The 17,778-nt window shown below is 54.3% G+C and overlaps 1 protein-coding gene across 1 annotated transcript; it reads left to right on the forward strand.

Annotated features, from left to right (window-relative positions):
- Positions 1 to 8,932: 8,932 nt before the first annotated feature.
- Positions 8,933 to 11,390, forward strand: LOC117736691 (zinc-binding protein A33-like). Its single transcript, XM_034542194.1, has 2 exons — positions 8,933 to 10,579; positions 11,335 to 11,390. The coding sequence occupies exon 1, from the start codon at positions 9,092 to 9,094 to the stop codon at positions 10,514 to 10,516; it is 1,425 nt and encodes a 474-aa protein (XP_034398085.1). The 5' UTR covers positions 8,933 to 9,091; the 3' UTR covers positions 10,517 to 10,579; positions 11,335 to 11,390.
- The last annotated feature ends 6,388 nt before the right edge of the window (positions 11,391 to 17,778 follow it).

Raw genomic sequence — 17,778 nt, forward strand, 5'->3', positions numbered from 1 at the left:
CAGAGTTTGACCACCGGCAGCCAAACAGGCACAACCCCCCACCCTGCACCCTGCAACCCTCCACCCTGCACCCCTCCACCCTGCAACCCCCCACCCTGCACCCTGCAACCCTCCACCCTGCACCCTGCAACCCTCCACCCTGCACCCTGCAACCCTGCACCCTGCAACCTCCCACCCAGCACCCTGCAACCCTCCACCCTGCAACCCTCCACCCTGCAACCCCCCACCCTGCAACCCCCCACCCTGCAACCCTCCACCCTGCACCCTGCAACCCTCCACCCTGCACCCTGTAACCCCCCACCCAGCACCCTGCAACCCCCCACCCTGCAACCCTCCACCCTGCAACCCTCCACCCTGCACCCTGCAATCACCCACCCTGCAACCCTCCACCCAGCACCCTGCAACTCCCTACCCTGCAACCCTCCACCCTGCAACCCCCCACCCTGCAACCCTCCACCCTGCACCCTGCAACCCTCCACCCTGCAACCCCCCACCCTGCACCCTGCAACCCTCCACCCTGCACCCTGCAACCCTCCACCCTGCACCCTGCAACCTGCAACCCCCCACCCAGCACCCTGCAACCCTTTACCCTGCAACCCTCCACCTTGCAACCCCCCACCCTGCAACCCCCCACCCAGCACCCTGTAATCCCCCACCCTGCAACCCCCCACCCTGCACCCTGCAACCCTCCACCCTGCACCCTGCAACCCTCCACCCTGCAACCCTCCACCCTGCAACCCCCCACCCTGCACCCTGCAACCGTCCACCCTGCACCCTGCAACTCCCCACCCTGCACCCTGCAACCCTCCACCCTGCACTGTGCAACCCCCCACCCTGCAACCCTCCACCCTGCACCCTGCAACCCTCCACCCTCCACCCTGCAACCCCCCACCCTGCAACCCCCCACCCTGCAACCCCCCACCCTGCACCCTGCAACCCTCCACCCTCCACCCTGCACCCTGCAACCCTCCACCCTAAAACCCTGCACCCAGCAACCCTCCACCCTGCAAACCCCCACCCTGCAACCCTCCACCCTGCACCCTGCAACCCTCCACCCTGCACCCTGCACCGTGCAACCCCCCACCCTGCAACCCTCCACCCTGCAACCCCCCACCCTGCAACCCTCCACCCTCCACCCTGCACCCTGCAACCTTCCACCCTGCAACCCTGCACCCTGCAACCCTCCACCCTGCACCCTGCAACCCTTCACCCTCCACCCTGCAACCCCCCACCCTGCAACCCTCCACCATGCAACCCTCCACCCTGCACCCTGCAACCCTGCACCCAGCAACCCTCCACCCTCCACCCTGCATCCCCCCACCCTGCAACCCTCCACCCTGCACCCTGCAACCTTCCACCCTGCAACCCTCCACCCTGCAACCCCCCACCCTGCAACCCCCCTCCCAGCACCGTGCAACCCTCCACCCTGCACCCTGCAACCCTCCACCCTGCACTGTGCAACCCCCCACCCTGCAACCCTCCACCCTGCACCCTGCAACCCTCCACCCTCCACCCTGCAACCCCCCACCCTTCCACCCTGCAACCCTCCACCCTCCACCCTGCAACCCCCCACCCTGCAACCCCCCACCCTGCACCCTCCAACTCCAGATGTGTGAAGCAAAATAAACCTCACCGGCCCAGAGACGGTGTTGGAGACACAGAGGCTGTGGCAGAGTTTGACCACCGGCAGCCAAACAGGCACAACCCCCCACCCTGTAACCCCCCACCCAGCACCGTGCAACCCCCCACCCTGCAACCCTCCACCCTGCACCGTGCAACCCCCCACCCTGCAACCCTCCACCCTGCACCATGCAACCCTCCACCCTCCACCCTGCAACCCCCCACCCTGCACCCTGCAACCCTCCACCCTCCACCCTGCACCCTGCAACCCTCCACCCTAAAACCCTCCACCCTAAAACCCTCCACCCTGCAACCCCCCACCCTGCAACCCCCCACCCTGCACCCTCCAACTCCAGATGTGTGAATCAAAATAAACCTCACCGGCCCAGAGACGGTGTTGGAGACACAGAGGCTGTGGCAGAGTTTGACCACCGGCAGCCAAACAGGCACAACCCCCCACCCTGTAACCCCCCACCCAGCACCGTGCAACCCTCCACCCTGCAACCCTCCACCCTGCACCCTGCAACCCTCCACCCTGCACTGTGCAACCCCCCACCCTGCAACCCTCCACCCTGCACCCTGCAACCCTCCACCCTGCAACCCCCCACCCTGCAACCCTCCACCCTCCACCCTGCACCCTGCAACCCTCCACCCTAAAACCCTCCACCCTAAAACCCTCCACCCTAAAACCCTGCACCCAGCAACCCTCCACCCTGCAACCCTCCACCCTCCACCCTGCAACCCCCCACCCTGCAACCCTCCACCCTGTACCCTGCAACCCTCCACCCTCCGCCCTCGGCCTACTACGGGTATGACATGTGCAATTCTCGCAAAAAAAAGAAAAACTGACTCTCGCTTCAAGTGTTTTCGGCCCAGGAGCATTATTATTATTCATCTCTCAGAAATGCTTTAAAGGTTTCGTTAATCGACTGCTGTTTGCATTTCCTCTTCGAAGTCAAACGGTAAAATAAGAAACACCAAATGCGTTAATCAGAATTAAGTTTGCTCCCAATCTGGTATGTTTCCCCCCCCCATCCCCCCTCCACTGTGCAAATGTTTAAATGTGTTTGATAACGGAGCATAAAAAGCTTTTAGAACCTCGTGTTTACCTTCATGGTTCTCTTACGGCCGTTAGTCTGTATTATAATCCGTAAAGAGAGAGTCAGTGTGAAGCTTTGGTCAATAAGCAGGAATAAATAAAGTCAAATGCACTTTACAGTTCTTGCTAATCAGCGTTCACGTATCAGCGTTCTCTCAAAATCCACCTTTGTGTTAATCTCTAGCGGAGCTGGAAAGATGGGTAAAATATATTTATATGAGGCCACATTAATTGATTATTACAGTAAATATAATCTGCAGCCTGTGTCAGTAGGACAAAGAAGAAGATGAGCAAAAGGGACAGGAGATTAAATACAGTGTGTCATATTTAGAAACTATAATCTGCAGCCTCACGTCTCCAATTATTACTGCGTAATATTAAAATAATGTCATTGTGCTGCATTTATTAAAGGTTGTTGTTGTTGTTGTTGGGTTTCTTTTTTTTATTTGCCAAGAAAAACAACAAAACTGATATTCGTGGCACAATTATTAAAAAACACTGATCTGTATTAAATCATGATGAAATTAACTATGATGAAACTGTGTGTGTTACTTACTTTAAGACAATTACAGTGCACCTTTTTGTTTTATTCATTGATTATATGCGTCTTTATTTTTTATCATGCGGCCTTCTGGGAGATATTGTGTTTCAGAAGTAACACGCCATGACCCGGAAGTACACATTTAAAGGTATATTTTACAGGTGATGTTCAAAGTGCGTCAGGCCAAAGCCACGCCTCCCCCTCCGCCTCGCCGCACCCGCATCCGCCGCACCAGCTCCCGCCGCTCCGGCTACGCCTTCTCGCACGCGCAGGGCTACGGGGACCTGGTGACGTCGGGCCGCTTCCTGCGGCCTCCCGCCTTGCCGCGCTCTTCGGGTTTCTCGCACGCTGGTCGCACCACCACCAGCTTCAGCCCCATGGGCCGATCGGCTGGCTCCAGCCCAACAGGACGCCCCCAGAACGCCAAGGTCTCGGATGTGGAGGTGACGTCGCTGCAGATGTACAGGACCATCCGAGATCCGGCCCTCTGACGGACAGCTCGGTACTTTCAAGATGGCCGATGTTGGAGAAGCCGGACAGCGGCGTGCTGCTTCCAAAGGCGTTGAAAGCTCTCATCTTGCACATCTGTCGCCACGAGAGAACTGAAAGGCGGCTCGCGATCCGTCTCTCGTTTGCTCATCCGCCCCCAAGACGAGGTTAGAAAACTTCACGACTCGTGCTCCAAGCATGTTATTTTGTACCGTTTTTTTTATCAAAAGGGAACTACAGCAAAACGTGTCGCCGCTCCCGATGGATCTCTGAGATGTCTGAGAGAGCTGGTTCGCTTTCAGGTGGCAACGACCGACAGAAGGGAAACCTTTGGGCTTCGCGAGGAGGACGAAGTGTAATTTGATGAACTACAGGCTTGAATACAGAAAAGTCTTCCTGGCTGAACGTCATTGACCTGGAGGTCGTTTATTTGACCGAGAACGTTCCACATACGAGGAGTTAGACGAGCTGAAAAGTGCAGAACAATAAACATAGTTTAACGTATACGATGGGCGTCTACTCTGCCGGATAACTCACCACACATCCCCTGTACAGTTAACCTTCCCTGACCACCACACAGAGACTATCTGTTTTCACCTGTTCCAATCCCCGCAACACCCCCTCATTTTGGGCTACCCCTGGCTGTCCCTACACAACCCCCATATGGGCTGGGCTTTGGGGACAATGATCGCATGGCGCAAGGAGTGTTCAGAGGTATGCCTTGCCACAAGGTCATCTCTGGTCTTTCCACCACCTGCGCCTCAGTCGGTGTCTCCGCTGGATTCCGACTACCCGGACCTTTCTATGGTGCCGGCATGCTACCATGACCATAAGGAGGTGTTTAATAAAACCAGAGCCACTTCTCTGCCTCCACATCGGGAGTATGATTGCGCCATCGATCTGCTCCCAGGATCCTCTCCTCCAAGGGGAAGACTCTACTCCCTGTCTGCGCCTGAGACACAGTCGATGAAGGAGTATGTGACCTCCTCGTTGGCTGCAGGTCTGATCCGACCACCATCGTCTCCAGAGAAGGACAAGAAGAAGGACAAGATCTTCGCCCCTGTATCGATTACAGGGGTTTGAACGACATCACCATCAAGAACAGGTACCCCCTCCCTCTTATTTCATCGGCATTTTATCTGTTACAAGGTGCTAAGGTCTTTACTAAGCTCGACTTAAGAAATGCTTATCATCTGGTCAGAATAAGGGAGGGGGACGAATGAAAGACTGCTTTCAACACCCCTAGTGGGCCTTACGAATATCTCGTAATGCCCTTTGGACTAACTAATGCTCCAGCTGTTTTCCAGGCCCTGGCGAATGATGTCCTCCGGGACCTGCTCAACATCTCTGTTTTCATTTATTTGGACGATATTCTTATCTCCCCCCCCGAAAAGGAGGCTCACCGGATCCATCTCAGACAGGTTCTCCGGTGCCTTCTTGACCACCAGCTCTTTGTGGAAGCTGAGAAGTGTGAGTTTCACGTGTCCACTGTCTCGTTCCTGGGGTTAATTGTGTCGGAGGGCAATGTGCAAATGGAGCCAGCTAAGGTTGAAGCAGTTACAGATAGGCCGACTCCGCGCCGCAGACCGCGCTGGTTGCTGCTGTCACCTCCGTGCTCGCCGCCCCGGCCGACTCCAGCTCCCCGTGTCCCGTAAGCAAATCAAATGAAAAGTCCATCGCTGCCACTGATAGGGGTGAAATGGAAGAGTCCAAGTCTGGCCTGAAACAGGGTTTTATACACAGGCCTCCACTATTATGTTAGTCAACTTCTCTTTTTCTTCATTCACATCCTCACAGAGGAGAGTGTGATCACATCGATGGAGTGCTGCTGGTTCCAGGACGTCTCGTAGGAGTCGGTCCTTTAGTGAGCAACTCCCTTGTGTCTCATGACAAACTGGATCCAGATCACGGCTCGGTCCAGAGGCTGAGATGGACTCTGTCGGTGCCTCAGGGGGCCTCAAACGGTCTTTGTGTCCTCGTGGACGGGGTCTTCCCAGTATGCCTCCAGACACTGGTGGACCTCTTGGCCCAGTGGGCAAGAACACATGATGCAGGGCCCTCTACGGAGGAACCAGACCCTCCAGATGGTTCGTCACACAGAACCTTCTGATTGGAAACTCGTCAACCAAACCCTTACAAGGTAACTCTATGGTTTCCCTTCCAGCGGTGAAAACAAGATGCAGTGCCGTATCGGCCGCCCTCCATGTTAGAAGACCTTCTGCTTTTCATTTGTTTGGACCCAGTGCTCTCTGTCCGTCTCCCTGAGGGACGACCTCCCCTCAGCACAGACACCACCGTGTGACTCGCAAGCCTCCCGCTGACTGTTGTGCAACACGTGGGTCAAAGGTCGTCCTTCAGGAGTGACCCTCTCTCTCTGAACAGACTCGTGAAACAGATCCCCGTCACTGCAGCTTTGACATGTCAGCGCATCGATTGAAACACGCGACCCAACTGAGGCGTGTTAGTGAGAGTTTGTAGAACACTTCCTGGTGGAGATGAGAGGCGCGCTGACACGTTGCCAAGTTACGACGAGAAGCCGCCGACTGTCACGTGCACAGCTTTTGTTTCTCTGTCACAGATATGTGTGGTGAAGATGTACCATTAGTGTTTTTCCATCATGTAACTGTGGAACGCACCACAACACCATCTGGGAAAGCAGACAGAACCTGTTCACATGGACGCCGTGAGAAGGAGGACGGAGCAGGAGGGGGAGGAGGGAAGAGGGGCAACACTTCATCAATAACTATGACTCCATGAAACTAGGTCGCACTATCTTTTCTGGGGCAGACCTCCTAACCGTTTGTGGGACGGAGCCCTGGTCATTCAGTTGAATTATTACAAGTTTCTGTTTAATAAATACTTAAAGACATTTAAGTGTTTCGACATTGCACTTGTTTTCTCTGAGGGAGATTGGAAAGGTTAATTACCATCACACACCTCGCTGTGTGTGTGTTCTCCACATTAGAAACAGAAATCACTGAGGGTTGTACACAAACACATTGTTGTGTATCACAGGAAGTGATGGCACGGACACGTTTCACTTCCTGTAAACGGCACAAGATGGAGACAAAGTCCACGTTATTCGTTGCTGCACAGGTGGATCACCAGTAGCACCTCTCAGCAGTTTGTCATGCGTGAGTCTTTGAAAACAATAAATATCATAAAAAACAGTAAACATCGAGACATAATTTAAAGATAAATATGGTAAACAACAAACAGATAACAAGTATATATTATAAAGTAACAAGTGTATTATAACAAAGGAAAGATGTTCAAGGGTGTTGAAGGAAACAGTCCTGGGGATGTGAGACTCAGTCAGTCAGTGGGGGTCCCGGGCTTTGTTCATGAACCCCACTGCAGCTGGAAAGAAGCTGTTCTTGAGGCGTGAGGTCTTGGTCCTGATGGACCGCAGCCTCCTGCCAGAGGGAAGGGACTCCAACAGTGTGTGTGCAGGGTGAGAGCGGTCGGTTACAATCCTTCTTGCCCTCTTCGGGGTCCTGGAGGCAAACAAGTCACGGAGGGAAGGCAGACTGCAGCCAATCGCCTCCCAGCAGAGCGGATGAGGCGCTGCAGTCGGCCTGGTCCTTGTTAGTGGCTGCAGCGTACCAGACGCTGACGGAGGAGCAGAGGATGGACTCGATGATGGAGGTGTAGAAGTGCACCATCGTGGTCTTTGGCAGGTTGAACTTCTTCAGCTGCCTCAGGAAGAACATCCTCTGCTGAGGCTTCTTGGTGATGGAGCTGACGTTCAGCTCAAAGACGTTATTCAGACTGAATTATTTCCGCTCTTGAGAGGCCGACGTTTCTTTAGTGCTGCTGTACCGTCATCGTCAAAACTCTCTTGTACGAGATACAGATCAACACTGAACCTGAACCTGAAGACCGTCTCTTCCCAGTGTGGCCTCCAGACGACCTTCTGAGGGAACTGGGCCACAGCAGCAGCCACATGTTGTGCTGCATCCTCAGGAAAAAAAAATATATATTTTGTATACATGATTCTTTACATGCACTATGGTCTACAACACATCTCATCTGGAAGGCCAGACCTTTATGCCTTTTGATCCTTTTACCAGTGACTCTTGGAATTTGTTATGTTGACACAGATTTACATTTTTTTTTTTCATCACTTGATGTTTAACCTCTGTAGTTTTTATGATGGAATTCATCTTAATAACTTATGTGTTTCTCTGCCACGGAATACGTTCTCTACTTTTCATCTGAATATGAGAAGTCAATTATGACACAATTAATTCATTATTTATCGTCACTGAAACGTGATTTTTCAGAAACATGGCTGACTGAGGACTCAAGAGACATCTTTAAAATACCAAAATATAACTCAGCTCACCATGTAAGAGGGAACAGATCTGGAGGGGGAGTCTCTCTGTTTATTCATAGTGACAATTAGGGATGAGGTGGGATCTGTTTTTGTATTGATTATTGATATATTTTAGTTCATCTTGTGAAAATAATATCAACTAATGCGTGATGAGATAAAGTCTTTTAATGTCAGTAATAGAGTGAATGAATTAATGAGAGAGAAAGTTAAAACTAATTCAGGTTTAAAGACTTTAGACTACGTATATTTCATGATTGCTTTTTGTACATTAACTGAAACACAATGTTGAAAACCAATAGTCATATTACTGAGTTTGATCTCATGTTTTAAAAAAAATACTCACTAAATAAATCACACTAAACATTTGGCCCCTTTGACTTTAAATAATATGGAATATGAGATAAGCAAATCAGATTAAAACCTCAGCGTTGGTTCTTATAAGTGCAGGTGAAGAGTGTGATCAGTATTTAGTCCACCTGGAGGAAATGAACACAGTCTTTTAGACATTTTATCAGAACATCTTATAGCTGCTGAAAAAATGAAATATGCTGTGAAACTGGTTTAGTGTCAGTGAGCCTGTTGACATGTTCAGTCCTCAACACAACACTCTTCTCCTTGTTTGTGGCATTTTATGATCAGTTATCATTTTATTTAGTGGAACAAAAAACTAGAAATTAGTTTTGAGTTCAACTTTAAAACAACAACTGCTTAAATATGGAATTTGTATTTAATCATAAGAGAAAGTTTACCTCAGAAAGACATCATGACTCCACCTGCTGGTGACTACATGACATAGCAGCATTTCTTCCTGTTAATTAAACCTGTCACACAGGTTATTGAAAATAAAAGTAGATGTTGTCATAGTTGAACAGAGCTGAGACGCCATTACAGGGACTGAGATCTCTGCTGGAAAACACACGGTCGGAGTATTTAAAGCAGTGAAGAGACGGGACAGTAACCTGGTGAGTCTTGATATTGAAGGATCATTTATATACCGAGACAAATGGCTGAGAAAATAGTTCTTTTTGAAAGATACCTGAACTGTAACGTTTGTTCAGAGACGTTCAGAGATCCTGTGTCTCTGAGCTGCAACCACAGCTTCTGTTCAAGCTGCCTGGAACTATTCTGGAAACAAGCTGGAAACAAAAACTGTCCCATTTGTAAAAGAAAATCCTCAAAAGATCCACCTCCGAACTTAATACTGAAGGAACTGGCTGACTCCTTTGCTGAGAGACATAAAACGGAATCCTCTGAGACAGAAGAAGGAGAGAAGAAGGTGGAGGTGGTGTGTAGTAAAAATGGAGAAGAGACTCAACTGTTCTGTGAGGACGAGCAGAAAGTTGTGTGTCCTGTCTGTGAGTTTCATCTCCACCAGAGTCACAAGGTGGTTCCTCTAGAACAAGCAGTCAGTGACCTGAAGGACCAGCTGAGATCTGACTTGGAGTCTCTGCAGGACAAGAGGGACGAATATGAAGAAGTGGAGGAAACATACCAGGAAGTGATTCAACACTCCAAGGAGCAGCTGTTGTCCACAGAGAGGCAGATCAGAGCAGAGTTCAACAAGCTCCACCAGTTCCTGAAAGAGGAAGAGGAGTCCAGACTGGCAGCTCTGAGGGAGGAAGAGGAGCAGAAGGGGAAGACCATCAGCAGAGAGATGAAGATGATTCAGGAGCAGATCTCCTCTCTGTCAGACAGCATCTCTGCTGTTGAAGAAGACCTGCAGAAACACAACGTGTCCTTCCTCAGCAGTTATAAACCCACTCAGACCAGAGCCAGAGTCCAGAGCTCACGGTCAGATCCACAGCTGGTCTCAGGAGTGCTGATAGATGTGGCCAAACACCTGGGCAACCTGTCCTTCAGAGTCTGGGAGAAGATGAAGGACAAGGTCCACTTCAGTCCTGTCATTCTGGACCCAAACACTGCACAGCCCTTTCTCCATCTGTCTGATGATCTGACCAGTGTGAGATGTGGAGACACAGACCAGAAGCTTCCTGACAATCCAGAGAGATTCACTGAGTATGTTAACGTTCTGGGATCTGAGGGCTTCAGCTCAGGGAAACACAGCTGGGATGTGGAGGTGGGAGACCATCCTTTCTGGTTTGTAGGTTTGGTTAAAGAGTCAGTTGACAGGAACGGAGAGATATCTGCTTCTCCAGCATATGGATTCTGGTGTTTATTTCATAACAATGGAAAATACACTAATGGAGCTCGTAAGACTCTCAGAGTGAAGAAGAGTCTCCAGAGGATCAGAGTCCAGCTGGACTATGACAGGGGGGAGGTGTCCTTCTACAACCCTGAAGACATGACTCACATCTACACTCTCAGAGACACTTTCAATGGGGAACTCTTCCCATATTTTATTATTGGAAATGCTGGTGATGCTAAAACTGCTGAAATCAAAATCTGTCAAACTGATATTTCTCTGTGATGTTCAGACATGTTTGTGTTTATTTAGACTTCACTGTGTGTCAACATCTCATTGATATAATCAATACAATCAACAGTTATAACATAAACTGATATATGTAATACTCAAACTGTATCACATCATCAGATCATAAACTTCCACACAGAAACAAATGATTATTCAATAATAACTAAATCAGCATCTTGTTTCATCAGAACTCAATCTCACATTTAGTGAATCCACTAAACCAAATACTTTGTTTCCAGTTGTGTTTCTTTAACTTTGATCATCATCAGACATCAGTTTTAATCTATAAGATTTATTTCTGTTGACTTATTTCATTTTAAATGTAATAACTTCAGTGTTTTACACTTTACACTCAGAGTCTCAGAGGTTCAGAGAATCAAAACACATTCTGACTGTTTTATTATATCTTTATGATTTAAAATGTTTTTCTTTATTGTCTCTAATGTTGCAAATTAATAATTTGTTTTTATTCTTTGCATGCAATTTACTGTAAAAAAACAAAATATTATTTTAATCTGAAATATATCTTTCTAAATAAATTAAGAAATTAAGTTTTAAGGATCTGTTGTTAAACAAATGATTAAAAAATCAATCTATTAAAAAAATAAATGTTAACTGTATGACATCATCATATAACTTTAAATATAAAAGTGTGTAGTAATCTGGTCATTATATTGTTTTATGATATTATATATTTTACCTTGTTTTATTCTGTGTAAAAAGAACTGTTTTAATTGAGTTTTATTTTAAGATTAGATCAAACTTTATTCATTCTGATGGAAATTGATGTTTAACAAGTGTAAAGTGTAAATATAATATCTTAAAATCCAAAATACGTACAGCATATACAATTCTAAAATCAGGTTAACTTTATGAATCATAAAAATGTAAATGGGTTTTTATTCAGTCTGTAATTCTTTATACTGTTTATGTTGATTTTTGTAGTTTTTACATGAGCAGTGACATAAACGATATATAACAATGTTTCTGATCATTTAGTTAAAAAAAATATTTTTTCATTTAATCAACTATATCTTTATAAATGTGCATCAGTTGGATGATGATTAATGACGTGTAAATAAAAACAATTTAATCTGAATCTTCTGTGTGAGGTTGTTTCTTTACAAACATCTGTGAAATATTCATGAGACAAATTACTAAGAATACAAATCATGAAAAAATAATTATACAACCAGTTTATAACAAAAGACAATAATTAATTTTAAAACTTTAAATCACATTTTTTTCATTATCACATTGACAAACTCCTCCAACGTCAACATCTCTGGACAGTCCAGCTGAATTAAGTCAGATGTTCTTCAGTAAAGTCCCGTGACTACTAATTAATTCCTCCACCGACAAAACTCCAGATGTGTGAAGCAACCCTCCACCCTGCAACCCTCCACCCTGCACCCTGCAACCCCCCACCCTGCAACCCTCCACCCTGCACCCTGCAACCCTCCACCCTGCAACCCTGCACCCTGCAACCCCCCACCCTGTAACCCCCCACCCAGCACCCTGCAACCCCCCACCCTGCAACCCTCCACCCTGCAACCCTCCACCCTGCACCCTGCAACCCTCCACCCTCCAATCTCCACCCTGCAACCCTCCACCCTGCAACCCTGCACCCTGCAACCCTCCACACTGCAACCCCCCACCCAGCACCGTGCAGCCAAACAGGCACAACCCCCCACCCTGTAACCCCCCACCCTGCAACCCCCCACCCAGCACCCTGCAACCCCCCACCCTGCAACCCTCCACCCTGCACCGTGCAACCCCCCACCCTGCAACCCCCCACCCTGCACCCTGCAACCCTCCACCCTCCACCCTGCACCCTGCAACCCTCCACCCTAAAACCCTGCACCCTGTAACCCTCCACCCTGCACCCTGCAACCCTCCACCCTGCAATCCCCCACCCTGCAACCCCCCACCCTGCACCCTGCAACCCTCCACCCTCCACCCTGCACCCTGCAACCCTCCAGCCTGCAACCCTGCACCCTGCAACCCTCCACCCTCCACCCTGCACCCTGCACCCTGCAACCCTCCACCCTGCAATCCCCCACCCTGCAACCCCCCACCCTGCACCCTGCAACCCTCCACCCTGCACCCTGCAACCCTCCACCCTGCACCGTGCAACCCCCCACCCTGCAACCCTCCACCCTGCACCCTGCAACCCTCCACCCTGCAAACCCCCACCCTGCAACCCCCCACCCTGCACCCTGCAACCCTCCACCCTCCACCCTGCACCCTACAACCCCCCACCCTGCAACCCTTCACCCTGCACCCTGCAACCCTCCACACTGCAACCCTGCATCCTGCAACCCCCCACCCTGCAACCCTCCACCCTGCAACCCTCCACCCTGCACCCTGCAACCCCCCACCCTGCAACCCTCCACCCTGCACCCTGCAAGCCCCCACCCTGCAACCCTCCACCCTGCACCCTGCAACCTTCCACCCTGCAACCCTCCACCCTGCAACCCCCCACCCTGCACCCTCCAACCCCAGATGTGTGAAGCAAAATAAACCTCAACGGCCCAGAGACGGTGTTGGAGACACAGAGGCTGTGGCAGAGTTTGACCACCGGCAGCCAAACAGGCACAACCCCACCACCCTTCACCCTGCAACCCTCCACCCTGCAACCCCCCACCCTGCAACCCTCCACCCTGCACCCTGCAACCCTCCACCCTCCACCCTGCAACCCCCCACCCTGCAACCCCCTACCATGCACCCTGCAACCCTCCACCCTCCACCCTGCACCGTGCAACCCCCCACCCTGCAACCCTCCACCCTGCACCCTGCAAGCCTCCACCCTGCAACCCCCCACCCTCAACCCCCCACCCTGCAACCCTGCACCCTGCAACCCTCCACCCTGCACCCTGCAACCCTCCACCCTCCACCCTGCAACCCTCCACCCTGCAACCCTGCACCCTGCAACCCTCCACACTGCAACCCCCCACCCTGCAACGCCCCACCCTGCAACCCTCCACCCTGCACCCTGCAACCTTTCACCCTGCAACCCTCCACCCTGCAACCCCCCACCCTGCACCCTCCAACTCCAGATGTGTGAAGCAAAATAAACCTCACCGGCCCAGAGACGGTGTTGGAGACACAGAGGCTGTGGCAGAGTTTGACCACCGGCAGCCAAACAGGCACAACCCCCCACCCTGTAACCCCCCACCCAGCACCGTGCAACCCCCCACCCTGCAACCCTCCACCCTGCACCCTGCAACCCTCCACCCTGCGCCGTGCAACCCCCCACCCTGCAACCTTCCACCCTGCAACCCTGCACCCTGCAACCCTCCACACTGCAACCCCCCACCCTGCAACCCCCCACCCTGCAATCCCCCACCCTGCAACCCTCCACCCTGCACCCTGCAACCCTCCACCCTCCACCCTGCACCCTGCACCCTGCAACCCCCCACCCTGCAACCCTCCACCCTGCACCCTGCAACCCTCCACCCTGCAACCCTGCACCCTGCAACCTCCCACCCTGTAACCCCCCAACCCTGCAACACTCCACCCTTCACCGTGCAACCCCCCACCCTGCAACCCTCCACCCTGCAACCCTCCACCCTGTAACCCCCCACCCTGCAACCCCCACCCTGCAACCCTCCACCCTGCACCCTGCAACCTTCCACCCTGCAACCCTGCACCCTGCAACCCTCCACACTGCAACCCCCCACCCTGCAACCCCCCACCCTGCAATCCCCCACCCTGCAACCCCCACCCTGCAACCCTCCACCCTCCACCCTGCACCCTGCACCCTGCAACCCCCCACCGTGCAACCCTCCACCCTGCAACCCTGCACCCTGCAACCTCCCACCCTGCACCCTGCAACCCTCCACACTGCAACCCCAAAATAAACCTCACCGGCCCTCCACCCTGCACCCTGCAACCTTCCACCCTGCAACCCTGCACACTGCAACCCTCCACTCTGCAACCCCCCACCCTGCAACCCTCCACCCTCGACCCTGCACCCTGCAACCCTCCACCCTGCAACCCTGCAACCCTCCACCCTGCAACCCCCCACCCTGCAACCCCCCACCCTGCAACCCTCCACCCTGCACCCTGCAACCCTCCACCCTGCAACCCTGCATCCTGCAACCCCCCACCCTGCAACCCTCCACCCTGCACCCTGCAACCCCCCACCCTGCAACCCTCCACCCTGCACCCTGCACCCTGCAACCCTCCACCCTGCAACCCTGCACCCTGCAACCCTCCACCCTGTAACCCCCCACCCAGCACCCTGCAACCCCCCACCCTGCAACCCTCCACCCTGCACTGTGCAACCCCCCACTCTGCAACCCTCCACCCTGCACCATGCAACCTTCCACCCTGCAACCCTGCACCCTGCAAACCCCCACCCTGTAACCCAGCACCCTGCAACCCCCCACCCTGCAACCCTCCACCCTGCAACCCTCCACCCTGCACCCTGCAACACTCCACCCTGAACCGTGCAACCCCCCACCCTGCAACCCTCCACCCTGCAACCCTCCACCCTCGACCCTGCACCCTGCAACCCTCCACCCTGCAACCCTCCACCCTGCAACCCCCCACCCTGCAACCCCCACCCTGCAACCCTCCACCCTGCACCCCTCCACCCTGCAACCCTGCATCCTGCACCCTGCAACCCCCCACCCTGCAACCCTCCACCCTGCACCCTGCAACCCTCCACCCTGCAACCCTGCACCATGCAACCCCCCACCCTGTAACCCCCCACCCCCCACCCTGCAACCCTCCACCCTGCAACCCTCCACCCTGCACCCTGCAACCCCCCTCCCTGCAACCCTCCACCCTGCACCCTGCAACCCTCCACCCTGCAACCCTGCACCCTGCAATCCCCCACCCTGCAACCCTCCACCCTGCACCCTGCAACCCTCCACCCTCCATTCTGCACCCTGCACCCTGCAACCCCCCCACCCTGCAACCCTCCACCCTGCACCCTGCAACCCCCCACCCTGTAACCCCCCAACCATGCAACCCTCCACCCTGCACCCTGCAACCCTCCACCCTGCAACCCTCCACCCTGCAACCCCCCACCCTGCAACCCTCCACCCTGCAACCTTCCACCCTGCAACCCTGCACCCTGCAACCCTCCACCCTGCAACCCTCCACCCTCCAATCTCCACCCTGCAACCCTCCACCCTGCAACCCTGCACCCTGCAACCCTCCACACTGCAACCCCCCACCCAGCACCGTGCAGCCAAACAGGCACAACCCCCCACCCTGTAACCCCCCACCCAGCACTGTGCAACCCCCCACCCTGCAACCCTCCACCCTGCACCCTGCAACCCTCCACCCTGCACCCTGCAACCCTCCACCCTGCAACCCTCCACCCTGCACCCTGCAACACTCCACCCTGCACCGTGCAACCCCCCACCCTGCAACCCTCCACCCTGCAACCCCCCACCCTGCAACCCCCCACCCTGCAACCCTCCACCCTCCACCCTGCACCCTGCACCCTGCAACCCCCCCATCCTGCAACCCTCCACCCTGCAACCCTGCATCCTGCAACCCCCCACCCTGCAACCCTCCACCCTGCAACCCTCCACCCTGCAACCCCCCTCCCTGCACCCTCCACCCTGCAACCCTCCACCCTGCAACCCTGCACCCTGCAATCCCCCACCCTGCAACCCTCCACCCTGCACCCTGCAACCCTCCACCCTGCACCCTGCACCCTGCAACCCCCCCACCCTGCAACCCTCCACCCTGCACCCTGCAACCCCCCACCCTGTAACCCCCCAACCCTGCAACCCTCCACCCTGCACCGTGCAACCCACCACCCTGCAACCCTCCACCCTCCACCCTGCACCCTGCAACCCTCCACCCTGCAACCCCCCACCCTGCAACCCTCCACCTTGCAACCCTCCACCCTGCACCCTGCAACACTCCACCCTGCACCGTGCAACCCTGCACCCTGCAACCCTCCACCCTCCAATCTCCACCCTGCAACCCTCCACCCTGCAACCCTGCACCCTGCAACCCTCCACACTGCAACCCCCCACCCAGCACCGTGCAGCCAAACAGGCACAACCCCCCACCCTGTAACCCCCCACCCAGCACCGTGCAACCCTGCAACCCTCCACCCTGCACCCTGCAACCCTCCACCCTGCACCGTGCAACCCCACGCCCTGCAACCCTCCACCCTGCACCCTGCAACCCTCCACCCTGCAACCCTGCACCCTGCAACCCCCCACCCTGTAAGCCAGCACCCTGCAACCCCCCACCCTGCAACCCTCCACCTTGCAACCCTCCACCCTGCACCCTGCAACACTCCACCCTGCACCGTGCAACCCCCCACCCTGCAACCCTCCACCCTGCAACCCCCCACCCTAAAACCCCCCACCCTGCAACCCTCCACCCTCCACCCTGCACCCTGCAACCTTCCACCCTGCAACCCTGCACCCTGCAACCCTCCACACTGCAACCCCCCATCCCTGTAACCCCCCACCCTGCAACCCTCCACCCTGCACCCTCCACCCTGCACCCTGCAACCTTCCACCCTGCAACCCTCCACCCTCCACCTTGCAACCCCCCACCCTGCAACCCCCCACCCTGCAACCCTGCACCCTGCAACCCTCCACACTGCAACCCCAAAATAAACCTCACCGGCCCTCCACCCTGCACACTGCAACCTTCCACCCTGCAACCCTGCACACTGCAACCCTGCACCCTGCAACCTTCCACCCTGCAACCCTGCAACCCTCCACCCTGCACCCTGCAACCCTCCACCCTCCACCATGCACCCTGCAAACCTCCACCCTGCAACCCTGCACCCTGCAAACCTCCACACTGCAACCCCCCACCCTGCAACCCCCCACCCTGCAACCCCCCACCCTGCAACCCTCCACCCTGCACCCTGCAACCCTCAACCCTGCAACCCCCCACCATGCAACCCTCCAGCCTGCAGCCTGCAACCCCCCACCCTGCAACCCTCCACCCTGCAACCCTCCACACTGCAACCCTGCACCCTGCAACCCTCCACCCTCCACCCTGCAACCCCCCACCCTGCAACCCTCCACCCTGCAACCTTCCACCCTCCACCCTCCACCCTGCACCCTGCAACCCTCCACCCTGCAACCCTCCACCCTGCAACCCCCCACCCTGCAACCCTCCACCCTGCACCGTGCAACCCCCCACCCTGCAACCCTCCACCCTGCAACCCCCCACCCTGCAACCCCCCACCCTGCAACCCTCCACCCTGCACCCTGCAACCCTCCACCCTGCAACCCTGCAACCACCGGCAGCCAAACAGG

The sequence above is a fragment of the Cyclopterus lumpus genome, chromosome 9 (genome assembly GCF_009769545.1).
Source record: "Cyclopterus lumpus isolate fCycLum1 chromosome 9, fCycLum1.pri, whole genome shotgun sequence".
Lineage (NCBI taxonomy): Eukaryota > Metazoa > Chordata > Actinopteri > Perciformes > Cyclopteridae > Cyclopterus > Cyclopterus lumpus.

Bases quoted from the DNA above. Each gene is read 5' to 3' on its own strand.
- LOC117736691 (XM_034542194.1), top strand. From the start codon at position 9,092: ATGGCTGAGAAAATAGTTCTTTTTGAAAGATACCTGAACTGTAACGTT.